We start from the raw sequence: 26,259 nt of genomic DNA on the forward strand, positions 1-26,259 counted from the left end.
GCTGGAGCCCATCCCAGCTATCTTCGGGCACTGGGCTGGGGACCACCCTGAACTGGTTGCCAGCCAGTCGCAGAGCACACAGAGACAAGACCACTCACTCGCTCATTCACAATTAGGGACAGTTTGAACCGGCCAATTAACCTGACATGCATGTTTTTGGAATGTGGGAGGAAACTGGAGTGCCCGGAGGAAACCCACACAAGCAAAGGGAAAACATGCAAACTTCACACAGGAAGGTTTGATTTCACGACCTCAGAACTGTGCCGCGCATGCGCTAACCACTGCACTGCCGTGCTGCCCACTTGATATATATAACTATATACTTAGCGATAAATTTAAAATTTATGTAATTATTTAGAACTCCGGTTACCCACTGTGGGTACAACCTACTCAAAGAAATGGCATCCAAACTCTGGCCTGTTTTTCAGTGTCCCTCTGCATTTGCTAAAATATTTGCTTCAATAAAGAGTGTTTTGTACACTGTACAGCTTTCTAAGAGAGGCATTTATCTTATCGCGCTTTAAAAAATATACATTTTTCTTATTTTTTTTTATAAAACTTACGACTAGTATTTTGTAAAGCTTTACTATAGTATTTGTGTTGTATAGGATTAAATAACATTATAGATACATATACAAGTCAAGTCATATTTATTTGTATAGTGTTTGATCTCAAACGGTATCAAAGAGCTGATGGGGGCTGAAGGGAAGATTACAACATCCCTTGACCTGAAACCTACATGAAGGCAAGTAAAAAACAAACAAAAAAACTCACCATGGGGAAAATGAAGAAACCTTAAGAAGGGAAAATCAAATTTTACTGTATATACCTTTGGTGTGACGTGACTTGAGCCGGCACAGTGGAGTTAGTGGGTGAATACAGAGGGGGAATGATTTTAACTTTCATCCCAAACTGTGCCTGTCAAGGGTAGCAAAACGCTACTAGTAACACGCTTGCAACACAGTAAACGGTTCTGTTAAAAAAAACATACCGTGCATGTAGAATTTACGGTAAACCGTCCTCGTCTTCCTCCTTATAACTGGCGTCATTAAAATCGTCTTCCTTCAGTATGAGAAAGAAACTTTGCCATATAGACGTCGTCCCACGCTCCCTTATTTTAAAACCCGCTAGCAACACGCTCGCAAAATAAAGTTTACGTGCAGTAGCTCTGTTTCCTTCTTTATCGGACTGCTCGATTGCGTTTTGCTTGAAAGCTGCGTCATGTGCCTTTCGCTTGAAAGCTGCGTCATGTGCCTTTCTTTTTGCAATTTGCATGATGAGGATATGTCTACGCTAATTTAATTTGTGCACAAGCAAAGAAGTTGCAGTCTTCCTCGGCACATATATTCCACCGGTCTAAATCTGACCTTTTGTACTCGAGTGCCGCTGGCGGCCGTTAGAAAAATTACATAAATTGGCCGCATCACTGAATTGGCCGCAGGGTTGAACGTTTGGGAAAAAAGTAGCGGCTTATAGTCCGGAATTTACGGTAGTTGTCTTACATGGCTGACACAGCTATCGGTATGTGAGTGTGTGTGTGAATGGGTAAGTGTGAAGCACATTGTAAAGCGCTTTGGGAGGTCTTCATTGACTTGAAAAGCGCTATAGAAATGCAGACCATTTATCATTTGTTCCCTAACACATTTCCATTGTTATTATCTTCATGACTACTGTACATTCTGAGATTAATTTTTCACGTTTCAGCGCATCTTACTCTTAAAACATCTCACAGTGGAGGAACAGACATATCTTGATGCTGACGATGATGTAGACACGGTCATTACGCTTATCATGTCTTTCCGGGGACTGGCAGCCCTTCAGGATCAATGTGCTTGATAGCCCGCAGACGTTTAGTCATTAATCAGCCCGGTGGTCGCGCTGCAAAATTTACGGACAGTAGGCGTGCAAACACTGGCAATCAAGAAGACATCTCCTTTCCAAATGAGGGGTTAAATGGCACCCTGCTATCTAAAGATTGGAATTACCGCCTCGTGGAGCTCTCCGTCGCCTTTAAGTAGATTTAACTTAATATCTGGCGTGAATGAAAAACCGATGATAGCGTTTTCGCCTGTTCGCTCGCAAAGCCTTTCTTCGAAACTCCCCAGTAAATTTGAATAGTAGCTTGTTTTTAGCCGCGGATGTAATTACTGTCTGTCGGCCATATTTGCACGCCTGTCAAACGCGGGCCCCAATAAAAGCAAAAGCTCTCGTAATTATGTTTACATCCCGAGATGAATATCCAAGGAATGTAATGATCAGTAATTATAAATACTTCTCAGCACGTCTGCCTCCTCACTGGAGGCTATTGTGCGAAGTTTGTGCGGCTTAATAATGACATTGTGCGCCACTTAACGTGGATTTTTTTTTCTTTTTCAAGCGCAGCCAAGTCTGCTTGGGCTTCCAGTGCATAATCACGCTCGGGCCTGACTTTAAAGAGCTCATTACAGTTAGTTTTCTAAAGAGGCGCTTATTAAACACAGTTACCTAATAAGCATCTTGGGTGGTGCAAATTGGTAAAAATGGTAATGACTCTGATTAGACCACGTTTCAATTATGACAGCTTTCCCTCCCCCATCTCCCTCCGTGCTCCCTTCCCCCTGAGCCAAAAACAGAGGAAGGAAAGTCCAGCTCTTTATGCTTCTCTCTTTTTCTCTCTCGCACATACACACACTCTCAAACAAGGAAAAGAAAACGCCGCCACCACCTCGGTGCTTCCTTTCAGCCGGCACTGTAATGAATAGAGAATTGTCCGAGCGGCGGTCCAATTTACACACTGGGAAATTGGATGGACAGAGCGGAGGCCCCGCTCTTGTTTGCTTAAAAAACCGGCACTGGCGAACAGATTAATAGTTCCCAAAAAGGTCAACGTTTCTGTTTCATCCGCACTGATCACCGAACCTGGAATTAAACAACGCCGCGTCTAACATCGGCATGTCAAATTCGGAACTTAACCCACCAGTGTTGTTGTTTAGTTACACTTATTGAGTTACTGAAAAATGCATTCTTGAAAAAAAATCATGCTATTTACAGGGTGCTTTAGAGTGCTTACAATTTTTGCCATTTTTTTAATTTTAATGTATTTTCAAGTATTAAAGAGCTTTAATTTTGAGTGAACTGCTTGTAAATGCTTGAAATTGTTGCAATGTTTTGAAATGACTTTGACACTGTATTATGGTGGCTTACCTTTGCAATTGCAATTCTTCTTCCCTCGTGATTAACTGCAGCTGCCATTATCTTTGTGAGTCATTGTCCCATAAAGCGTCATCGCCCCCTATGGGTCATGCCCAAGAGAATAGGTGCATGCTACACTCTAAACAGGACACTATGCAATTAGTATTAGTGCAAGGATTACATATCAATTATGGCCCATGGGAAAAAAATTATGTAACATTTCACGGTGGTAAATTTTGAGGGAAGAAATTCCTGCAACTGAAAATGTAAACTACCCAACGCCTATATGAGGAAATATTTGTCTCAAAAACACATATGCTTGTGATTTACTTAAGGTTTAAAATAAGTCCTTAAAAGTGCTTTAGTTAGGGATTGAAAACGTGGACAATCCCTGAGTTACACTTGTCAATTTATTGAAAATTAGATTATTTGAAAAAAAACATGCTATTTAAATCAAAGGCTCAAAATTATTAAGCATGGTTTGTCTGCACTTGATGCAAACCGGTGAGTGGAAACTAAGCTTTCGCCCTCAGGCAAGAAATCCACAAGTTGAATCTAATTATAGCTCTGTGCATGGAACAAAAGAACCTGTGGATGTTGAATCTGACAGAAGGAAAAAACATTACTATATCATTGTTCTCATGTGAAACACACTTATATTCATTATTTGTCATTTCTTTTTGCATTTATATATACAACAGAAACTTATAATATACTGTAAATGAGAGTACAGCAATCTCTCGTTTATTGCAATAGGCATGATAGGCGAAATCCATGGAGTAGATTATTTTTTCTATTTCAATTATTATACAAGAAAATACTCAATTACACACTGAAAACAAGGCACAAACACTTTTTACAGCCCCAAGCATTTTTTAACACAAAGTACTGTATAAAAGTTTTTTTTTTAAATAAGTAACCACTGTACCGTCAAATACGAATACAAAGGGCAACTTTTTAGCCAAACAGAGTTCAGAACACAATGCATGATGCAAATTCATGAAGTAGCAAAACCGTTAAAGGTTTACTGCATTACAGTGAAGGATTTCTGTATTTCACATAACAATAATGATACACATGGTCTTTAAAATATGTTGATTTTCAATAATAGGTAAAGTTGTCATACCTTTTCACAAAAATGTATTTAATATTTATGTATATGTTTTATATATCTATATATATATATCTCGTGTATTTATATATAATTGTTTTTTGTAATATCCCCTTTCGAGTTTTTATGTAATACTATTCGTGTTTTTTCTCTCTTTACCCACATAAAATCTCCCAAAAACATATTTCCCTGTAACCATGTACAAAATACAATATAGCTGTACCTGTTTGATATGCATCCCTCGAAAAAAAATAACCTTAAACAAAGTAGTTTTCTTTAACTACATAACTACAGTACGTCCCCCAAAACCCTGTAGAAACTTTCCAATTCCCCCCAGAATGCATTTTAATCTTTTACCTTTATATAATATAGCTTCATAAATATATAACAGTTACCTACTCCTCCGTATGACATTTTCATTTTACAATTAAAAAATATAAAAAAAAAATACATTTATTCTGATTCATTACAAATCAACTGAAGTATTGTATATTGTTATCTCAAAATCATAGAATATTATGAAAAAGTATATTAACTGGTTGTAAGCCAGCTATGTCCAAAGTCTGGCATGGTGGCAAGTTACAGCCTGTGATCAAATATTTACTGGCCAGCAACCTCTGTCATAAAATGAATAATATGTGGCAGTAATGTTGACATATTGTTAAAATAAATGTGTACAAAAAAAACCCTTTTTCATCAAATTATGTCAGTATCCCTTTGACCACATTGCCCTTGGCTTTCTGTGAGAATTTTAGTCCAACCCATTTCCAAAATGGCGACTGTAAATGAAAAAAAAAAATGAAAGTTGACTGTGAGGGCCCCCGCCTCAAGGACAAGTGGAAATCGGAGTATTTTCTCACCAAAATCCGTCTGCCTAATTTGCCAAGAAACTGTGCATATAATATCAGGAGGCACTGCCAGAAAAAACACGCTGTCCGTAAAAAGCTAACTGGAAACTAATGCTGTGAAAGGGTGAAGTAACTGGAAGCTGTTTTAACGGCACACCAGTGCTTTTGCACGAGACCCTGCAAGTCAAATGAAAATAGAGTAGTACAAAGGCGAGCTACAAGGTAGTGACGCTGATCGCCCAGCACTGCAAATGGTGAATTTATATTTATAAAGAATGCCGGATTGTATAGTTGGCCCTCACACCTTTTCGGTTTACCATATCTGGTCCGCTTTCTGATAAGTTGTGACACCCCTCCTGTAAGCCATGATCATCAATATTAAATCAACAAAAAGCTTGCAATTTTCAAAAGTTAATAGCAAAGCAAAACAGATTTAAGGTTACATGAATTAATCAAACACTTGGCAAGTTGACCCAACATGGACAAGATATTATTGTGATAATTTGTTAAGGTCCAAGACAATTGTATTCTAAAGTTGTTGATTAGGAATTGACAGGGTTTGTATGGGTGCTGGAATTATGTTGTGTTTTCAAGGATTGGAAAATGCTTGCATATTGGGTGAAGTTCTTGAAAATGCTTGAAATTGTTGTTATGTTTCACAACAAGTCAGCCTAAAAATGACGCCGACACTGCTCTCTGGTTGCTTCGCTTTGCGATTCCATTTCTTCTTCCATCGTAAATAACAGCAGCTGGTGAGCTAGTTTGCTTGGCAAAGTCTTATGATTCGCCCCCTACAGGACAGGTGCATGCTACACCTAACCCAATGTGTATTAGTACAAGGATTTCGTATAAATTATGGACATTTATAATGGGCTATTCAAAAAATTAAGGTAGTGTTTCGCAGTGGTAATTTTTTATGGGAATAACTTCCTGCAACTGAAAATGTAATCCATCCACAATATTACTCGAGATCTAAAGATTATATGTCTTGATGAATCATTGCATAGGTAAATCGCATATATATTTGTGGATCTGCAAAATACATAATTCACGCCAGATTTCTCGTTTTAATGATGACATTGAAAAATTGGTTTTGAAAGTCTTTAAATAGTGCTTGAATTTGGCTATGGATAGGGTGTGCGAAACCTGAATTTATCGTTACCTTGTATTTGCATAAACAGAGGGAAAAAAAAACGTCAATCATTTAATATTTCAGTTGATTTTTAATTGCATTACAGAAAATAAAGAAAGTTATCACAATGTTCTAATATTCTGAGACAGTTCTGTGTCTTTTTTAATGCTCCGGCCACAATTACCTTTAGAGAGGAATTTTATTTTTACTTAATTTTAAGTCATTCAGTCCTATTGCAACTAGACAGGAAATCTTTTTCCATGTGTTTCAATATCAAATACGATCATGCTCCGCAAATCAGAAACCTTTGTGCGGCGCTTGCGTCCTACACGGAAAGAGTCGGCGTCGGCTCGGCTCCGGGTAATCATCTTGGATGGTTCATTATGTGGAAATCGCGGCGCCGGCGGGTGACAAGTACACTTTGCAAGTAGCACCTCTTTGATTGCCTTAAGTGGCGCATTCTTCCGAGGCCATTAACAATAACACGGGAATCACACTCGATAAGCTGCCGTGCAATTTTGCTATTGACGAAACGTGGCTCAAGTGTTAACGAACCACCAAATCCGCCGTCTGTTCGCCGAGTGCCGCTTGCCACGGGCTGGAATTTCAAAACCAGCAAACTAGAAAAAAATGTAATAATTATCCCCATGTGTTGAGATAAACACTCTAAAGCTATCAAGTCAGCTGAGAACATAATATGTTCGTCAACAGGGGGTTGGAATCGTCCAAATATGAGTTGAGCGTTTACTTGAAGTGGATGATAGTTAAAATGTTTCAGTTTGGAGAGTTTTACCGCCAACAATACTCGGAGACTTGAAATCATTAGAATGCGATACTGAATATCATTGCCTGGTGGAGAAAATTTTCGGTTCAGTTTTTCAACGGGCTTTTTTTTAAGGCGTACATCAAGAAGGTCTAGCCTTGAGCGGGATAAAACGGTTCCAATTTTTCTCTTCCACAAATTTGTTCTATACTTATTTAACTGTACATTGGTGTGTCCCCAGATGACACAAGTCCGAGAGATACCCCTTTAAAATGCATTTTAGATATCAAGTCATGGATGGCAGAGAACTTCTTACAACTCAACCAGGACAAAATCAGGGTTGGGTAGGGTTACTTTAACTTGATTACTTTCAATTACCTTTGGATTACTCCAATACCAAATATACTGATAAAATACAAAAGAAACTAAATATGAATAAAATTATGACTCACAACACGTGGTAAGCTTTCTTTCCTGGCTTTGATCTCTTTGATCTCCGGCAAAACTAACATAAAATGCAAAAGAAACAAAATGAAAATAAATCCAAACAGCTTGCCGACATCATTTTTGCCGTTCAATGTATTCCGTTACTTCCCAAGCTTGCACAAAATGTAGTAATTTTATTCATATTTAGTTTCCTTTGTCTTTTATTAACATATTTGGTATTGGAGTAATCCAAAAGTAATTGAAAGTAATCCAATTAAAGTAACCCTACCCAACCCTGGACAAAATAGAGGTCTTTGGCGCTGAAAGTCTGAGAGAGAAACTTTTACCAAAACTACAAGAGGTTAAACCTTCAGATAGAAATTTGGGTGTAATTTTCGACTCTGAGCTCAATTTTGTTCCACATATTAAAAATAATAACTAAAATTGGGTTTTATCATCTCAAGAATATAGCCGGAGTCTGCCCACTTTTTCACTTAGGCAAACGTGGAGGTGCTGATGCATCCTTTTATATCTTCTTGTTTGGGATATTGTAATGCTCTGCTCTCCGGTCTTCCCAAAAAGATCAGCAATTGTGCTTACGGGGGGAGGTGATCACATTATACTAGTTTAAAATCGCTGCATTGGCTCCCTGTTCAATTCAGGATCGATTTTAGGTTGCTTTTACTAGTTTTTTTCTTAATTGTTTTGGGCCGTCCTATCTGTCTGATTAGCTTTTTATTATACAGTATATTAGGTTCTCTGACAGCGGTCTGTTGACTGTTTTTAGGTGAGGACCAAAACGTATGGTAAAGCAGCCTTTAGCCACTTTGGCCCTCACCTATGAACAGTCTGCCAGAGGACATTATGATATTTTTAAGAGGAGGCTCAAAACTTACTTTTTTAATATGGCCTTTAATTGATTATTTGTTTTTAATTTTGATTAGTTTAACTTCTAATATTGCCCTGCAATTGGCTGGCAACCAGTTCAGGGTTTCCCCTGCCCACTGCCCGATGACTGCTGGGATGGGCTCCAGGACCCCGCGACCCTTCTGAGGATAAGCCGTGCAGCTAATGAGATGAGATGAGATGAGAACTTCTAATATTTAATTGTGACATACAGACGCTGCCCTACTTACGAACGAGATAGATTCCGGACGATGGTTCGTGAGTTGAATGTGTTTGTAAATTGCTTCAGTGCTATATTTTGTATGTTTAAGGTTTATATAAGTATGTTTAAGACTTGTATAAGTAACCTGTATTGTTTTGTTCTAAAACATAAACATTTCATAAAATAATATGCTTTATAAGAAATAAATAAAGTTAGGTATAACTTACTTTTGGAAAATGCCCTCAGTGGTAAAAAAGGGCCGAAAAAAGCGTTCCGACCATTTTCTCAACCGCATCAAGCTATCTTTTTCCACATTAATTTTCAAAAGAAACGGCTCGCTTTTACTTTATACCTTACACCAACCAAAACGTCAAATTTCTTAGCACGCTAGAGATACAGTACATGTTGTTATGTTTACACACAAAATAGGACGTAGAAGCCGGATTTGTTCTCAGGTAGCGGTGGAAAGAAGCACTAGTAATGTTCTGTAATCAGAAAAAAGGTGCACACAATACAAAATCTAACTAGCAGCAATGTCCAGATATTATTCGACATTTATATTACACAGTGGCTTTAAACACCTAAATCTTGATTTAGAGTCTAAAATTCTCAAGAGTAACTATTGCTAGATTTCTGTAGTTCTTCGTGACAGCTCGGTGTTTTAGACCAATAATCTAGAATTAATGCATTATATCAAATAATTGGTATATATCTTGACGATTCATTACTCCTCTAGATCAGGTATTTGATATTTTTAATAAAATTATCAAAATATTCAGAATTGGTAGCTCTCATCTCTCCTAACTTCTCGAATCTTCAACATTTCAGCTTCCCAAAAGTAAATATTGTTGGATTTCTGTTCTTTATTTTGTTTTGTTTTGATTTGGTTTTCAAAATAAAACATTTGCTAACTGGATGCCTAGCATTGTATATGTATTCAGACATTTGTTCCCCTCAATAGCTTGTGCCTAAGTGCATTTGCCAGGGTTTTTTTTTTTTCGCCTTGGGCTTTTCTCCCCCCTTCATCATTAGCTTGGACGGTTGACAAGCGTGTGAGACATAGCACGGATCTCTTTGACTAAAACCTTGTAAATTAACACAATTAGTGCAGCGTAATCCTGCTAATTAGTTCTTGGTGTTGTGGGTGGGCCAGCCACGAGAAAGGGAATCATCCGTTATTCTTCCCAGACAATAACTGCGCTCGTGTTTGTCTGGAGCCGCCCGCAATTGCCTGACTGGAAATACAGTATTTCCTCGATTTTTCGCGGTTACTCCATTCTATAACCAGCCGGATTAGGTGAATTCCCTCGAAGTGGGAACTGTTTATATTTAGATAATAGTGTCACAAAATTAATCCATTTACTTTTACTTATTTAAAATGGTATCATCTTACCTTTACCATTTTCAGCACTATTAAGCACCCCTGATTAAATGGCGCACCCCCAAAAAATAGTCTTTTGTGATATATTTTTCTATACATAAGACACACTAGACTAAATGGCAGAATTAAAATTACAATAGGAACTTGCATTAATATAAGAATAAATAATATGTTTCAATTAAAATAACTTAATTCATAGAACATAAATTAAACACATTTGTATTTATTTTAGCCACAAACAGTTAACATGTTATCCACAAGAAGAAACTCAAATACCACTTTATATGTTTCTCAAAAGCAGAACAGCTATTATACTCTGTGCCGTTTAACAACAAGTACAGACGCTGCAAGATTATTTTTAGAAGTATAATATGATAGTATAGAAGTTAATTTAAGACATTTTATAAAGTACAGTTCCTTAATTTTTAAACAAATGCTTGAGCCTGTGATTATGTTTAGTTCTTGATTAACAGTGCCTATTGAATAAATTCTCAATTGTATATTTTCATGATGACAGGTGTGTAGGCCACTGGGCGTATCCTTCAATCTATAGTGTAAATCTAGGATTTTGGCAAGCCATGTATGAGCCAAACTTGATTTTAGACTGAAAGCAGCAATAAAGCACACATATGGAACAAACTAGCATGGCACTTCATGGATTTTGTTGAGTGGCATGAATGAAATCATCCTTTATCTAATGTCATAAGTTACATGCGGAAATTACGTCTATTAGCCTGATGACGTAGCTAGTGCTTACCCCCAACCCAATCGGATTACTCACACACGGCGTTTATACGGGGATTATGTAGATTCATTTAGATTGCTCCAATCGGTGTTCAGGAAACAGAAGAAAGTCCAATTGGTTTAGTGTGAAGCAGTGTTTCACAACTATTAAATTTCACTTTTGACCATGCCCCCCCCAATTCCAACCCCTAATGCCGAGCGCCAAGCACGAAGGCAACAGGAATACAAACTATGGAGACTCAAAGTGACCAAACCCCACCATTTTTTTTCTCCCTTTTTGCTAAGCCTTTTGCAAGCGTTTTGTTCTGGAATTGAATGGTCTTTATTTTCATTGATATCAACGTTGTGACACATTGTGTGCAACGAGATTGCAAAACATGTAATTAAAACTTTGAAGAGGAAAAAGATAAGAATATCAGGATAAATAAGCTCCTTTATGTGAGGCTCATATCATGTAAAATAAATGGAAATGTCTCAACCTACGAGTATTTTACAAAATACCTCACATGCCTTACATGTAATTTTCTATTTATTTAAATGAAAGTTTTTGTTTTTTAATGAATGAAAGTATTTTTTTCTGAGGCGTTAAAACATACGCACGTTCCTTTCAAAGGGAGTATTATTACTAGTACTTGTACTTGTTTTGATTTTGCTGGTCATTTTGTTTTTTAACCCCATAACGTTCCAACGGCCTGCCACCTTCAGACTGTTAATAAACAAAGACAGGATTTCACCAAGACACCAGTCACTAAAATATGTAATAGCACATATGATTGGAAAGCTTAAACTCAATTTCAGAATATACTAATCACAGAAACATAATTTATCAGGTTGAAACAAGATACCCGAAAACTATCAAGCCGGCATAGCTCACCAATACCATGCTCTCGTAGTCTGCTGATTATAGGATTTCCCGCTAATATTGACTTGTTACATCCAGGACAGTCCAATAATTCTAACCAAATATTTACCCAAAAACACAATAAAACTGGCAGATATTTTTAAAAAATTTGCCTAAAAGCATTTCTACATCATTGGACGTTCCGTGTTGCAATCTGTCTGTTCTCCACACAATTCCCATTTACAAGTAAACAGACTCGTAAAATTATTTCCAATAAGGCTGTTAGCCTTTGAGCTTTTGATTGACACAACTTTCAGACAATTTTATGGTCCGCAGCCAGGATTAGCCTATGGGACATTTCCTCCTTTAGCTTCAGCATATCCCATGTTGTAACAATGACAATAAAGGCATATTCTATTCTATTCTATTCTAATATTTATAGCCAGTAGTAACTGAATCAAAGGATGATTGACACATTGGTTAGCCAATGGAATTCTGAAAAGAACGATGCGGCAGATGACGTTGCATTGTTCGAATTCGATATCAAAATAAACGTGCATAACGCCACTGGGTATTCGTTTCACGCACCATTATTTCATGCAATTATAATTGGCCAAAGTACAATCCACTGTTGCAAAGTTTTCAGTGCTGTAAACGGTTGTCTCCAAATGGCTAGTTTTGGAAACGCTTAGACCTACCCTTAGAAAAATGTGTACGATACAATGTTAAGTTTTTTGTATTATTATCCAATTTGACAAGCTACCAGGTAAAGCTATTTACTCACCTGATTTCGAGCTAGAATGCCCATGCCACACTCGTCTGCAGGCATTTGATTGCAAAAAAGCAAAAATCTTCTATTTCTGTGTGTTCCCACTTTGGTTACTCAATGTTAGTAGCAATTGCAGTGATTATTTTAGTTCGGGACAAAACGTCAAAGTGTTATCTTTCAAAAGAGACCAAACCCGTTCATATTCTCCAGTTGGTCCAAGAACAGCATTTAATAAACTTTGGGGTGGTCTTGGATTGGGATTCCAGGCGAATTTTACAGGAATTTTAAGGGGTTTTAAAAAAAACTGTACATATTTTAATTTAGTTGATTAAAACTGCACAATCTTTTCATTCCATGAATTTAAAAGGTGTATTTTTCTTTTAATTGATTTGGGTTGCGGCCCGTAACTTGGGTGGAATGATGGTTCCTAAAGTCACACCAGTACAGAACCAATGGTCTGTGCAGCCCTTTGAGACTCTTTGTGATTAAGGGCTATACAAATAAACATGACTTTACTTGACTTGACTTGATGCGGTAATTCTCCGAAGTACCTGCACCATTTATCCGTCGAAAGTCAAACCGTGAAACGGCTAGGGAATATCGTACGACAATGCCGGAATGCATCCTTCATCGCCCTTTTTGTCTGTTGAAACATTCTCTGCGGGTGTAAATTATCTCATAATCCGTCAACGAAAAAAAATCCCAAATTACCACATGCGTGAAAACATTTATTTGCGCCTTGACGTGGAGGGTTTAACTTGATTCTTGATGTCTTTCACATCTCAAGGCTGAATGGGCCCGGAGACGCTGGCAGTCAAGCATGTGTTTTTTTCTTTTTTTTTTCTCCGTCTTCCTTTTCCTTCCTCGCTCTGGACGGGAAGCAGTGGGCAGACTTGATGTGGATGTAATTCCTGCTGGGCTGAGGGTTTGTGTGATGAAAGCAACGGAGCGCTGCCAAGGAAGATTGCTTTGCTGCGCTCCTGCAAGCAGATTTGAAACTGTCTCCCAAACGCTTCAGATGAGAGTTGGATTATGGAGTGACCCACCGTGTCCGTCCGTGTCATTCCGCCGCGTGTCGGCTGGATTACTGAGCCATCGCGTCTCGCGTCCTCATCAATGCGTCTTGTTTTATCGTGGCGTTGTTGGCGTGGGACACGTGCAAATGCCACGTTTGCCAGTATTTAATCCATCATTGGACAGCAAACAAGATTGGAAATGCAATAATAATGGTAGATCATTTGTCAATGGTATCGTATTACTGTTTTATTTTAAAACAACATACGTTTTAGACCAGGAGTGGCAAATATTTGGAGCTTGTGGCGGCATTGAGTTAAAACTGGGCTCCCAAAGAGCTGTAGTAGAATTCAACAGAACCGTCAAATAACAGACAAAAGATAATTCCTCAGCACACAGTTTACACTGTGTGACATTTTATGATTCTATAAAATTTTTGAAATATAATCATAATAATCATGCCCGAGCTTGTGTCCCATATAAATATAAATTTACCACTTAAAATGTGTCTCCCTCCCGCATTTACTTAAGAGTGTTGAGGTTCATTTTGACAGTCATTTTTGTCCTAAATGATGGTTTTCAGACAAGGTGCGAGCAGAGTACTTTTGTAAAAATGTCACAAAATACTGCAAACGAGGATACCAACGAATTTACCTTCCGTGCAGACCGCGCTGGGCAAAGGGGAGGAGTACTTATGCTTTGTGTTGTAGTGTGGCCCAAACAAATTGCTGGCATTTTGGGGTGTTTACAGTTCCCTCTGTGGTTTTTCATCATCAAGTGTCTAGACATTGTTTAATGAGCTTCAATTTAAAGGATTCTTTAGAGACGTACAGCCAAATGGGGTCTGTTGGTGTGACACCTTGACCGTAAACTGCAGTTGAGACTCGCAAGTATTAATAGAGTAAATAATTGCACGAGTATCCTTTTAGCTCTGAGCCAGATGTACTGATAAAAAGAGGCTTATATGTCTCGCGAACCATAGGTTCCCGAACCCTGGGCCCAAACATTTGGCTAAGGGGCCGATCCTTGAGAAATATCAATTTTTTTTCATTGTATTAATAAATATAAATATGATATCTACATATGATATTCCTTTATATATTTTTCTAAATAAATTAGTTTCATAAAAAAAAAAACACTCACAATTAAAACAAAATAACATATTTTGTCCCTCTTTTAAGCATTACATTTGATTTTTAGTTCTAACTGTATTACTGTAATTGTATTTTTGTAGTATTATTGCCGTAATATGTCCGCAGTAATATTTTTGTAATATTTGTGTCGTAATATTTGTGTTGTTGTATTTTTGGAGGATAGCGTTATTGTAGTGGTAGGATTATATCTATAGTATTTTGTAGTATTTTTATAGTAGTATTTTTGTAGTATTTATTTTGTTATTTTGTGACATTATTGCAGTTTTATCTTTTAATATTTCTGTTGTAATTTTGTACCCAGGATATGAGTGAAATATGAACCTAAACAAGGATGATTATTTAAATGTGTCAATATTAAAGCTTAATCCATCTGTAAAAAAATATCACAAAACACAATTTTAAACAATTCACTGTATTTTTAAGTTGTGCTTCGATAGCAGACACTTAATTTCCTTCTTCAATAAGTGATAGTTGATATGAGAGTTTCCCACATTTCCTTCCCCTTGTTCCCAACTTTCTTGGGACCTGTTGTTATGGGCAAAAACATACTTAATCACAATAAAATGAGTGGTGGTCCTACTCAAATACTATCAGGACGATGCCCATTGAGTAAACGGCAAGAAGAAATCGGGGGAGCGTGAGGACATGGCAAGGCCGTTGGTCATTGCCTGGGTTCATTTTGTTTTATACGCATATAAGCCAACCCCCTGATTTCAGTATTGTATTTTATAGTTCTAAATTTGGCTTATATGCAAGTATATACGGTATGTAGCTTGTGGTATTAAGTGGTGGTGTTAGAGGAAATATGCACCTTGTCAAGGCTAGAAACTGGAATAAGTCACCAAAAACGATTAATGAATCTTTAATTTTTTGAGATCACAATTTTGTTTAAGTCCTTCACGATTTAATATCATCATATCGTCCGCCTCAAAACAACAGCGGTGAACATTTTAATATAAACGTTACAGCTGATGGTGAATAAATTCCATCAGTATTACTCTCAGAAAACATCTAAAGAAGGCATCAATGTTTCCATTAATCAGCAACTAACAGGTTATCAAATTAAATGGAAAATATTGTTAATAATTTGTTATTTTTAACTAGATTTCACATTAGGTTCAAACCATTGCCGAATAGTACTTTGCTGCTAACAAATAACTATTAAATTGTTATAAATGACCCCACTTGTAATTTTAAAAAAAGGGTTCTCTGTTCATGTTAACAGTTTCAAGTTTAGGGTAATGTAAAAGTACAATTTTGTTATGAATTAAGTTGAGTTCAAGTGCATAATTTGATGCTTTTCCCTTATGCATGAATTGCAGGTCTAAAGATGCAGTGGACCCCAGAGCATACACAATGGGCAGAACAACATTTTGACATCTCATCCACCACCCGCTCTCCGGCGCACAAAGTAGAGGCCTACCGGGGACACTTACAGCGAACGTACCAGTACGCGTGGGCCAACGACGATATCTCAGCGCTCACCGCCTCCAACCTGCTCAAGAAGTATGCAGAGAAGTACTCGGGTATCCTCGAAGGCCCCAACGAAAGAGCCCTTCTCTGTTCCTACTCGGAAGGCGGCGGCGGACTATTGAACGGACGTAAGTCTGAAAACGAGCCCTGGCAGGAAGGGATTTACCCGATGAACTGCGCTCCAGATGTTATATCTGTGAGCAAAGCCGGAATGACAGCTGCCCTACCCCCTACAGACGCGTCCGCTAGCATCGGCAGCTCCCCGGGGGTGGCGAGCAGCTTGTCTGAGCCCAGCTATTCCAGCAGTAACTGCGGGAGCCACACGGCCACCACTCTCCACTCCAGCCTCCCCTCTCAGGAATACAGCGCCGGCTACAACGGCGCTTACCTGCATTCCAGTTACAGCGGCCAGACCACCCCGGCCCTCCCTTCCCCGCATCCCTCCCCTTTGCACAGCGCTGGGCTCCTGCAACCGCCACCTCCCCCTTCCATAGTACCCAGCTATAATGGCACCTCTCCGAACCTCCCCAACTACAATTATCCACCGACAGGGTATCCCTCTCAAACAGCCGTCGGACCCGGGTATAGCCCCGGGGGAGCCCCGCCTCCTTCTGCCTATCTGCCGTCCGGGATCGCGGCCCCCACTCCCATTCCTCCCTCCACTCTGCCCGGCTACACCTATCAGCCCCATAATCACGCGCCCATCGCCCCAGCTCCTTTGAACGGCAGTACGTCCAACTCGTTAAAACGGAAGGCTTTCTACATGAGCGGACACGGCGAAGTGGACTCCAGCTACGGGGATTTCAGTTACAGCCAGCAGCGCTCCTCTCAGAGTCCCATGTACAGACTAGCAGACAGCAGTTCTTCGGAATCCAACCGGAGTAACGGTTTCGACAGCACCGCCGAAGCCTCCTCTCTGGCGTTCAAGACCACCAAACAGTCCATATCTTCGGATCATCAAAGAAAATTCGGGGTCCACTCTAGTGGCTCTTTGACTCCCCCGTCCTTCGGGTCATCCAAAAATTCAGTTGACGAGCTACGAGCCGGTGATTCCTACAGCAAATTTGGTTCCCCCATTCTGAGTGAACAGAGTGAAGAGCACAGACTGCCTCATTCCCTGACAGGTCCCGATGTGGGCAACCCTACCTCTTCCGTCCTCGCCGCTGAGGAACAACTAAAGAGCAGTGACCCCAACCTGGTGGACATGGTGACTGCAGAAATCCTTCAACAGTGCCCCCCGGTGGATTGGAGCGACATTGCCGGCCTGGACATGGCCAAAGCGGCTATCAAGGAGGAGATACTATGGCCCATTTTAAGACCTGATATGTTCAGCGGACTTCACACATTACCTCGTAACCTTCTTTTGTTTGGCCCTCAGGGAACGGGCAGAACGCTGTTGGCTCGCTGCATGGCCAGCCAGCTGGGAGCCGCCTTTTTGCGCCTGAGCAGCTCGGCGCTGGTGACCAAGTGGTTGGTGGATGGGGACAAAATCATCCAGGCCTCCTTCCTAGTGGCCCGCTGCCGCCAACCGGCGGTGATCTTTATCAGCGAGGTGGACCTGCTCCTCTCAGCCCAGCTGAGCGAGGACAGCCCGGTGAGTCGACTGAAGGCGGAACTCCTCATGCAGCTCGATAGCATCTCATCCTCTGCTGAAGATCACGTCCTCGTGGTCTGCTCTACTAGTAAACCCGAAGAGATACCCGAGTCCCTTAGGAGGTACTTTACCAAACGGTTGCTCATCCCCCTACCAGACGGAACCGCGCGACACCAGATAATCAGCCAAGTGCTCTCCCCGCACAACTACTGTCTCAGCGACAAAGAGATGTCGTTACTGGTTCAGAGGACAGAAGGTTTTTCTGGTCTGGACGTGGTCCAGCTTTGCCAAGAGGCGACGTTAGGCGCGCTACACGCCGTCCCCGGTTCCGAGCTGGCGGGTCTCCACCCCAGACAGATGAGACCAGTCTCTTTTCAAGACTTTGACAACGTCTTTTGTAAATTCCAACCCAGCATATCGCAAAAAGAACTTGACACGTACACAGAGTGGAATAAAACCTTCGGCTGCAGTCAATGAAATCCACGAGACGCTTCCTCAAAAGCGTTCGTGAATTCGTGTAATCGGGAAAGTCGCTCTTCACGCATTGAGTGCTTTCGATCTGAAATGATTAACCCGTCGTTTTATAAATCGCCGAGTCGCAGGATTTATAAGACTTGTACAGGAAAAACCCCGCCCCCCTCTTGTTTTTTGTACATACATACATATATATGAGTATACTCGACTGCTGATTTTGAGATTCAGTTGCTATCAAGTGCCTGAGGTGGTGCTGTTTAAGTTTTCTTTATTGCCTCACAATCGTCATCGGTGACATGTGCTAATAATATGTTTTAAAATAATGTGAAAAGCTTTAAAATGGGACAAAAAACTGCTTTCTCTTTTCCATTAGAACAGCCGTGTCCGTTGTGTGCTCTCTGTGAACGGTTCTTTTGAGTAAAGTTACATTTTTATGGGCTTAATTTACGCTTCTTTTTTTGGGCATATTAGTTAAAAAACCTTTACATAATTACACTTTGAATACACACTTTTATACTGGTTTTCCAGTATATATTTGTTTTGCTCCTCCGATGTAGATATGACTTAAAGGGTGAAGTTTTTTTTTACAATGTGGCGTCATCTCAACTGATAAATTACTATATAATCGTTGTTAGTTCTAACTCAGTGTTTGACTTACATGTGAAATTAGACCATCCGTTTATTTTTGATACTCGGGAAAGTGATTATAAAACCGGAATCAAACACAGTTAAGGCCGAATTTATTCATGCAGTTTTGCCTTAGCATGTTTTTTAATTGGCATTCTCTCTTTTTTTATGTCAGAATGGAATGATTGCCTAATTTGGTTTTATTTTATTCTTTTTTAATGCTGGTATCAACACCTTATCAATATTTCCAATATTTTAGTTGAAAATGATGCAAGAACATGGTAAAAAAAAATGCACGATTAATACAAAATCCAGTGTACTAACATTTCGAAGTACGGCACAAGCATTACATGAGAATTTCTTTATAATGGAAAAATAATAATCTGCCTAAATGATTCCCCTTTTTGCTTATTTAAGGGTCTAAAACTACCTTCAAAGTTTAGAGCTGCCTTAAGAGTTAATGTCTCGAGTTAATTCTCGATTAGAACCATTGCTTTTTACACGGCAACTTAAAGCTGCTTTTACTCTGATTTAAACCTTTAATTCAGTGTTAAAGTGCTACTATAAACATTTGAATACACTAAAATGACTAAATGTATTTAACAGTAATTTTTGCATCAGTTTCACCTCATTTTATTACACAGTACACACTCAGATACAGCATTAATCCTTTCTGAAGTGTTGATCACAAGGTAAAATAGAGTTGGGGATAGAAACCCATGGTAATTAGCTAATGCATTCTGAATCCCCGGTACCCCAGATAAAAACATTAAAATACCAAAATAGAACATATTATGTACTATTTATGTCTAATAGGTGTGCAAATGATTGAATAAAGAAAAAATGAACACTTTGGTGTGACGTTACTGCTCGAGTGGAGTAGCAGGTGGATGCAACGGGTGAGGAGATGCGGCAGGGGATCAAAAATGAAACTGATTTTAAAACTTTAGAGGAATATTTCCTTCTTTTAAATCACTTTTAATAATATTCTTATAGAGGGAATCGATTTGTGTGCTCCCTTCGTATTTCGTATTTCTTCTTCTTGCAAGTCTTGTTTCCATGGTTATCATGTTTGCTTCTCTGTTTAGCATCAATGCTAGTTGTTATCACGCATAGCGAATGAATACTGTACAAAAAGAAACTTATTCTACTATCCCAATCATCAATTTGTTACGGCCATGCAACTCAGCCAGGGTAGCGTTTGTAGGATGAAAAAACGTCTTAATTAGCTTCAAGTGAAAATATGATATAAGGCCAGGAAGCCATATCCTGGCGATGTACTGTCCTTTGATTTTTTTTTTATAGTGTAGTTATTCAGATGGACACTAGATTTATTCAGAATTACATGATTGATATACAGTTTAACTAGTAACGATTGAACTCTATTGTCAAAAGTCAAATATTCCAATCACTTTTACCACTTTCTCGCATCATTTCCATCCCAAAAATGAGTAAATATATGCCTTACTATTACATTTTTTTTAAGAAAATGAATGTTTTCGGTTTTAATCTTGTTTTCACCACTGAACACAATAACATCTAAACCCGTCTTAAACAAACATACCCGGCTATAATACCTCAACAGCGCTTTCTCCAATGAATGTATATATTTAATTCTGATTATTCACCAGACAAATAGCCATCCGATCTCCGTCCTTCCCTTGAAATGAAACCTTGTATTACGATTACAGATTTGCCTTCGAAACAAACACGAGCTTTATTTATCTGGAATTGTTGCCCGCGGCTTATTCCGGCGCTAAGGCGCTATCACACAGAAAAAATCATCGGGGCCGGTCCCGCTCTTTTAGTCGGGAGGCTCAGCTGTACAGCTCGTGCAACAGGGAGGAAGGGAGGTTAGAATTTAAAAAAAGAAAAGAGAGAAAAAAGACAAACATCTTGGGGTTGGCGAGGAAAAACCGCCCGGAGCAATTTTCATTCCATCCCGCTGCCGTTTTATCATTCATGAAAGCGACGGATTACGACGTGTCTCCTAAGTTGCGTTTCAATCAACGTTTCTTAGTTATATCTCAAAGACGAAAGGTGCGACTGCGGGAACATGTTTGCAACAATCGCTAGGGAGTCTATGTTTGGGGCATGTGCAAAATACACAATACAAAGTTTACACACCCCTGTCCAGAATACATGTTTTTGATGGGGGTTTCTTTTCTTGCTTAATGTCAAAACAGTCAGTCAAAAAAATACCCGAGATTAAATGCAGAAGTGTTCACATCCTCATCTTAGATGTGTTTATTACGTTTTTTTGGGCTCCAGCACACATCCCAGCTATCTTCGGGCAGTGGGCAGGGGACACCCTGAACTGGTGGCCAGACTGTCGCAGGGAACACAGAGACAGACAATTCACTCGACAATTTGGACCGGCCAATTTACCTGAAATGCATGTTTTTAGAATGTGGGAGGAAACCGGAGTGCCCGGAAGAAACCACTCATCCGCCGTGCCGCCTTACTTATACCATTATTTGTTTTATGGCAGTAATACCTCAGTACTCGAACATAATCCATTCATGATCAGTGATTGAACACCACATTTTTCAAGCACTGAAAATGTATTTTCTTATCCTAAGTATTGGTATTTATTTTATCTGGTACTATGCATTCCAGAATAGCCAAAACATATATTAAACATGTACCTTAACAACTATAAATAATTGGAATATTCATAAATCTTATACCAGGGGTCTCCAACCTGGTACCCGCGGACCGGTTCTGAAAATAGTTCTCCCGTGCTGGGTCATTGTGATTTTATAGAAAAATATTTTTTTTTATGGTTGACTAAGTCCATTAAACTCTACTTCTATAATGACCTGGTAATAACATAATAACAACCTGGTAATAACATGATAAGGGGTTAATTTAGAAATGCATATTAAACTGGGTCATCTTTGCACTAATTAGGAACAAAATGTACCTCTCAGCTTGGTAAAGGTTAGGGACACCTGTCCGATACCTAAACAACAATAATTATTCAAGTGTGTAGATAATACTAATTAAATATAATAAAGATACAAATATAAAACAATTCTAAAGCATTTACTTACCCTTTGAGGAGCCGTTCAGTGTTGTATTTCACAGTCATTTCCTTCTTCAACTCGATTGTTGTTCTCACTGTTTTCCTCGTTCCCTTCCCCTTATCACTAACTTTCTTGTGTCCCATTATTATGAGCAAAAAAGGGCAATAAAACACACTAAAATGAGATGTGGTACCTCTCTAACTCAATCGGGACACAATCTCTATCTCAATCGATTGACTGAACAGGAAGCAAACTCAGTAAATCATAATACATTTTCAACATATGTTCAAAATCTTATTTGGCCACACCATTAACATTCTGGTTTCGGGTTTTCGATTATTCTTTTGTTCTACATAAGAAGCAGGAATTACCCCAATTTCTGGGTTGAAATCCGTGTGTTCAAATAGTCATTGGAGAACCGAGGTGTTACTTGATAGTACACCACAACACATCAAGAGTATATTTCAGTATAGTACTTTTCTTTATAATTACATAAAATAAATGGTAATTTTATATAACAATTTTAATGATAAAATGGCCACAAAAAGGTTGCTAATACTAATTAAGTTCATTGTCACGTTTTAGTACTGATACCTTAAAATAAGACATGGTATTGAACCAGTATTCAGGCCTTAACCTGTGTCGCTCCAGAATTAAAGATCTGTTTCCTTTTTTGTTCATATTTAAAATAAATCTACTGTTCGGGCGTACTAGCCTCATCCTGCCTAGCGCTAATCCAGTTTGAGTTTGAACATCCAGCATTCTAGAAATCTGGTCCTCTGTGTTCGATTTACATAGTCTTGTTTTTCCCTCTTAGTATTTACTTAAAAGTTGATTTCATTTGAAATCAAATGGTTTAAAAGCCACCGTTTCTTGGGCAGTGCATGCCACAGTCCCATTTTCAGCCAGAGGTGGCAGTCATGTTTCAAAGAGGGATTTGTCAATTGACAATTCACATTTAACAAGGTTTCAGAATATTAATGATTTCAGTGATCGCCTTTTTCCATTTCTAGATTTTTAGTTTTGAACAAGTGTGCACAGACTTCCCTAGTGGATTTACAAGATTGTAACACCTGAAGGGGAACACTACAGTTACTCTAGTACAGGGGTGCTCAACACAGATCGCGATCTGCCGGTGGATCACTAAGATGGCAGAAAAGTATTGAGTGTATTGAATTTGTTTGGATATGCTGCATTTAGCAGTCAAAAAATGCTTTTCAGCATAGACATCACCGTTACTTAGCAGCAGTAACGAATTGGAGAACTCCAAATTTTTGTCAATGTAAAGTGTAATTAATGACAATATTTTGTTTTTATTTTTTGCTTATAATGTAATACGTGTTTAATTATAAAAAGTTTAAATGAAATTTTTATATTTGCATTATCATTAAAGGAACAGTGTGTACTATTTACTGCCTCCTGGTAATACAAAAAGCCTTCATTTAGTAAAAATGGAAAAAAAAATACTTGAGTAATAGGCATAAAAACATGCCCTGTCATACCATCGTTAATTTTTCGAAATATTATAGAGAAATTTGTGTTTCTTTTATATAGCAGAGTCCATACCTAGTTGTCGCCACCATGTTTGTCCGGCATCTTGCTCCTTCGCTGTGCTCATTTGGCACTGGTTTTCATTCGCATTAGACAATGCTGTGCCAACTAGTGGTTAAATATTAAACACTGTGTTTTTCATTTATCGTAAAATGTATGATGTTGAAGTTTAGCAAGATGCTTCACAAATAAATTTGGTAACTAATACTGTTAAGTTACTTTTTAGATATTTGTTGGAATTTGAATTATTAGCCTTAAACGTAAGTAGTTGCCTAGTTCAGGGTATTTAATTTTTTCCGATTAATCGAACTACACTACAGCAGTACAGTGATACGTTTGCAAGAGCAAAAATATTGGCATTTTTAAAAAAAAAAGACTGACTTGAATCGAGTCATAGTGTTTACTATTGTATTCAAAATAATCATTTTGGCGAAATGTAATTTTTGACTTGGTCATCTTGTCAGTAGCTCACATGTTGCAATAGTATGAGCACCCCTGCTCTAGTATCTCATCGTTTATCGTTATATCTCTTAGCGTCGGACTTTTTCCACTTCGAACAGCATCGTTACTTCAAAAGCAAGAAAAAGGAAAAAAAGTGCGAATGTTTATGGAAAGACGTACTCCGACACTGTCTCGGTCTATAACGCTAAGATCCCCGAGTTGAGTGGCATTCCTTTGACTCAGGGCCAAGTGGCAAGATGTGACGACGTCTTATTTTTAGACGCTTATTTATACTTGTTTGTTGCTATTAATCGGTACATACTCCAGACAAGGTTTCTTTTATTTTCTTGTTTTTAAAGGAAAGCACATGTCTGGCAAGTTGAGTTTGGCACATTTGAATGTATGATAGCCTTTGGCCCTCAGACGCACACCAAACGCTCGGAAAAAAACAAAGAAGGCACTGAAGTAGATAGCACTGTATTTGTATTGCACTCCACTTATTTTGAAAGGTCCTTGGTTTTTCTTTTTCATTATTATGATATAATGTAGCTTAACATGCACTCTTGAGCTCTGTTGGCACCACTAGGGATTTTTGATGGTTTGGACGCCGATACTCACTAATACAGCATTACCACGAGTACCGTATTTTTCGGACTATAAGTTGCTCCGGGGTATAAGTCGCAGCAGCCAAAAAATGCATAATTAAGAAGGAAAAAACATATATAAGTCGCATTTTTGGGGGAAATTTATTTGGTAAAATACAACATCAAAAACATACATCTCATTTTGAAAGACAATTTCAAATAAAATAGAGAACAACAAGCTGAATAAGTGCACGGTATTTTGGCCTGGAGAGGGATGGGAACCACCAGGCTGTACTTGCCCATGACACACCACAGGAAATGGTGCCTCTATGACCCTAGTGGTTAAGGGATTCAACCATACGAACATTACATGATTGAAATGCCTGATAAAGTCTGTCACGACATAACATATTAAGAGTTATTAATATAACATAGAACATGCTTACCAAACTATCAGCCTAACTCCAAATCCCTAAATCCAATGAAATATTAATCCTCAGTGTCACTTTTACCGGTAAACAACTCCCCCAACAAGGTTGAAATGGTCAACACAGGCCTAGAGCGCCCTCTGCAGTTTAATGTAAAATTAACATGTGAAATAATATACCGGTTCTCATCTCATTAGCTGCACCGCTAATCCTCAGTAGGGTCGCGGGGGTGCTGGAGTCCATCCCAGGGGACACCCTGAACTGGTTGCCAGCCAATCGCAGGGCACACAGGGACAGACAACCCGCTCGCTCATTCACACCTAGGGACAATTTGGACCGGCCAATCCACCTGAAATGCATGTCTTTGGAATGTGGGAGAAAACCGGAGTGCCCGGAGGAAACCCACGCAAGCACGGGGAGAACATACAAACTCCGCACAGGAAATCCGGTAGCTGGATTTGAACCCACACAGGAGGTTTCCCAAGACCTTAGAACTGTGCCGCACACGCGCTTACCACTGCGCCGCCGTGCTGCCCTATACCGGTTCTAAACATTCTTAACTCAATGATATAACAATGTGTTGATAATTTCACATATAAGTCTCCCCGGAGTATAGGTCGCACCTTCAGCCGAACTGGAAAATACGGTACTTTTGTCAATAATTAGTCGATATGCACACGTCCTTCCCCCAGTGTCTAATAATAATATCCGCTGAAGGCCTCAATACGTAAAGTGAATACACATCTTTTTCTAAAATAAAACATGTTTACTAAGAATAATACAGTAGACCCCGGTGATGCGACATTAAACTGCTCGAAAGTGGGGTTCAAAACTTGAAATTGCTGTACGGGGAGGATAGGCACCTATAGTAATGTTTTCCGTTCTCCTGTTACCCAAGTTAAAATCATCAAACTAGCAATAAAGTATATAGTAAGTACCACGTATATGTAAAATACGTGTATATTAAATAAGGTTTTAAACATACATGTGGAGGAAAAATAAATATTTATTTGCTTTTGTTGTGATGTGACTTGAGCTGGTCAAGTAGAATAGCAGGTGGATGCAGGGGGATTGGTGGAAAATAATCAAACTTATTTTTAAACTTCTCACTTGCTCTTGCAGTTTTTGTCCCTTTAATCTCTTCCCTGATTGGAATAATGGTACCGATCGTCGATTGGTTACCAACATACTCCTTAACAAAGTTAACCATGGGTGTGAATCATATTTCTTGATAATTGCTGGCTCCACCTTCATGGTTTTCATGTTTTTCCTTCTTCATATTGCATGACTGCATTTCTTGGGATCCATAGTAAATTGTTACAGTACAAAAAATACAGTATTATATTACTCTTACTTGCAAATGTCTTTGCAAAGAAGATATAAAATTGCACTGAGGGAGGGAGCTCAGCCAATAGCATCTGCATGATGCCAGGATGCAGCATCTTAAATAAGGTTGACCAATAGCAGTCCCGCAGCTTAAAGACCTCTGAGGAATATAACTTGCGCAGTCATACCCATGAACATCGCACAGTATAAAATTTTGTAAATGTTTGGTTACGTGTAAGAGGTTGAAATTTAATTCCATGACTTAAAAAC

General features: G+C 38.9%; 1 protein-coding gene across 1 annotated transcript in view; it reads left to right on the top strand.

Annotated features, from left to right (window-relative positions):
- The window catches only part of fign (fidgetin), a 63,820-nt gene extending 45,472 nt beyond the window's left edge, over positions 1-18,348 (top strand). Inside the window, exon 3 of the mRNA XM_088352879.1 lies at positions 15,785-18,348. Within this exon, the coding sequence (XP_088209005.1) occupies positions 15,785-18,006 (2,222 nt within the window). The 3' untranslated portion in view covers positions 18,007-18,348. The remainder of the gene's footprint in view (positions 1-15,784) is intronic.
- The last annotated feature ends 7,911 nt before the right edge of the window (positions 18,349-26,259 follow it).

Source organism: Urocampus carinirostris, chromosome 14 (genome assembly GCF_059441175.1).
Source record: "Urocampus carinirostris isolate Australia breed hairy pipefish chromosome 14, RoL_Ucar_1.0, whole genome shotgun sequence".
NCBI lineage: Eukaryota > Metazoa > Chordata > Actinopteri > Syngnathiformes > Syngnathidae > Urocampus > Urocampus carinirostris.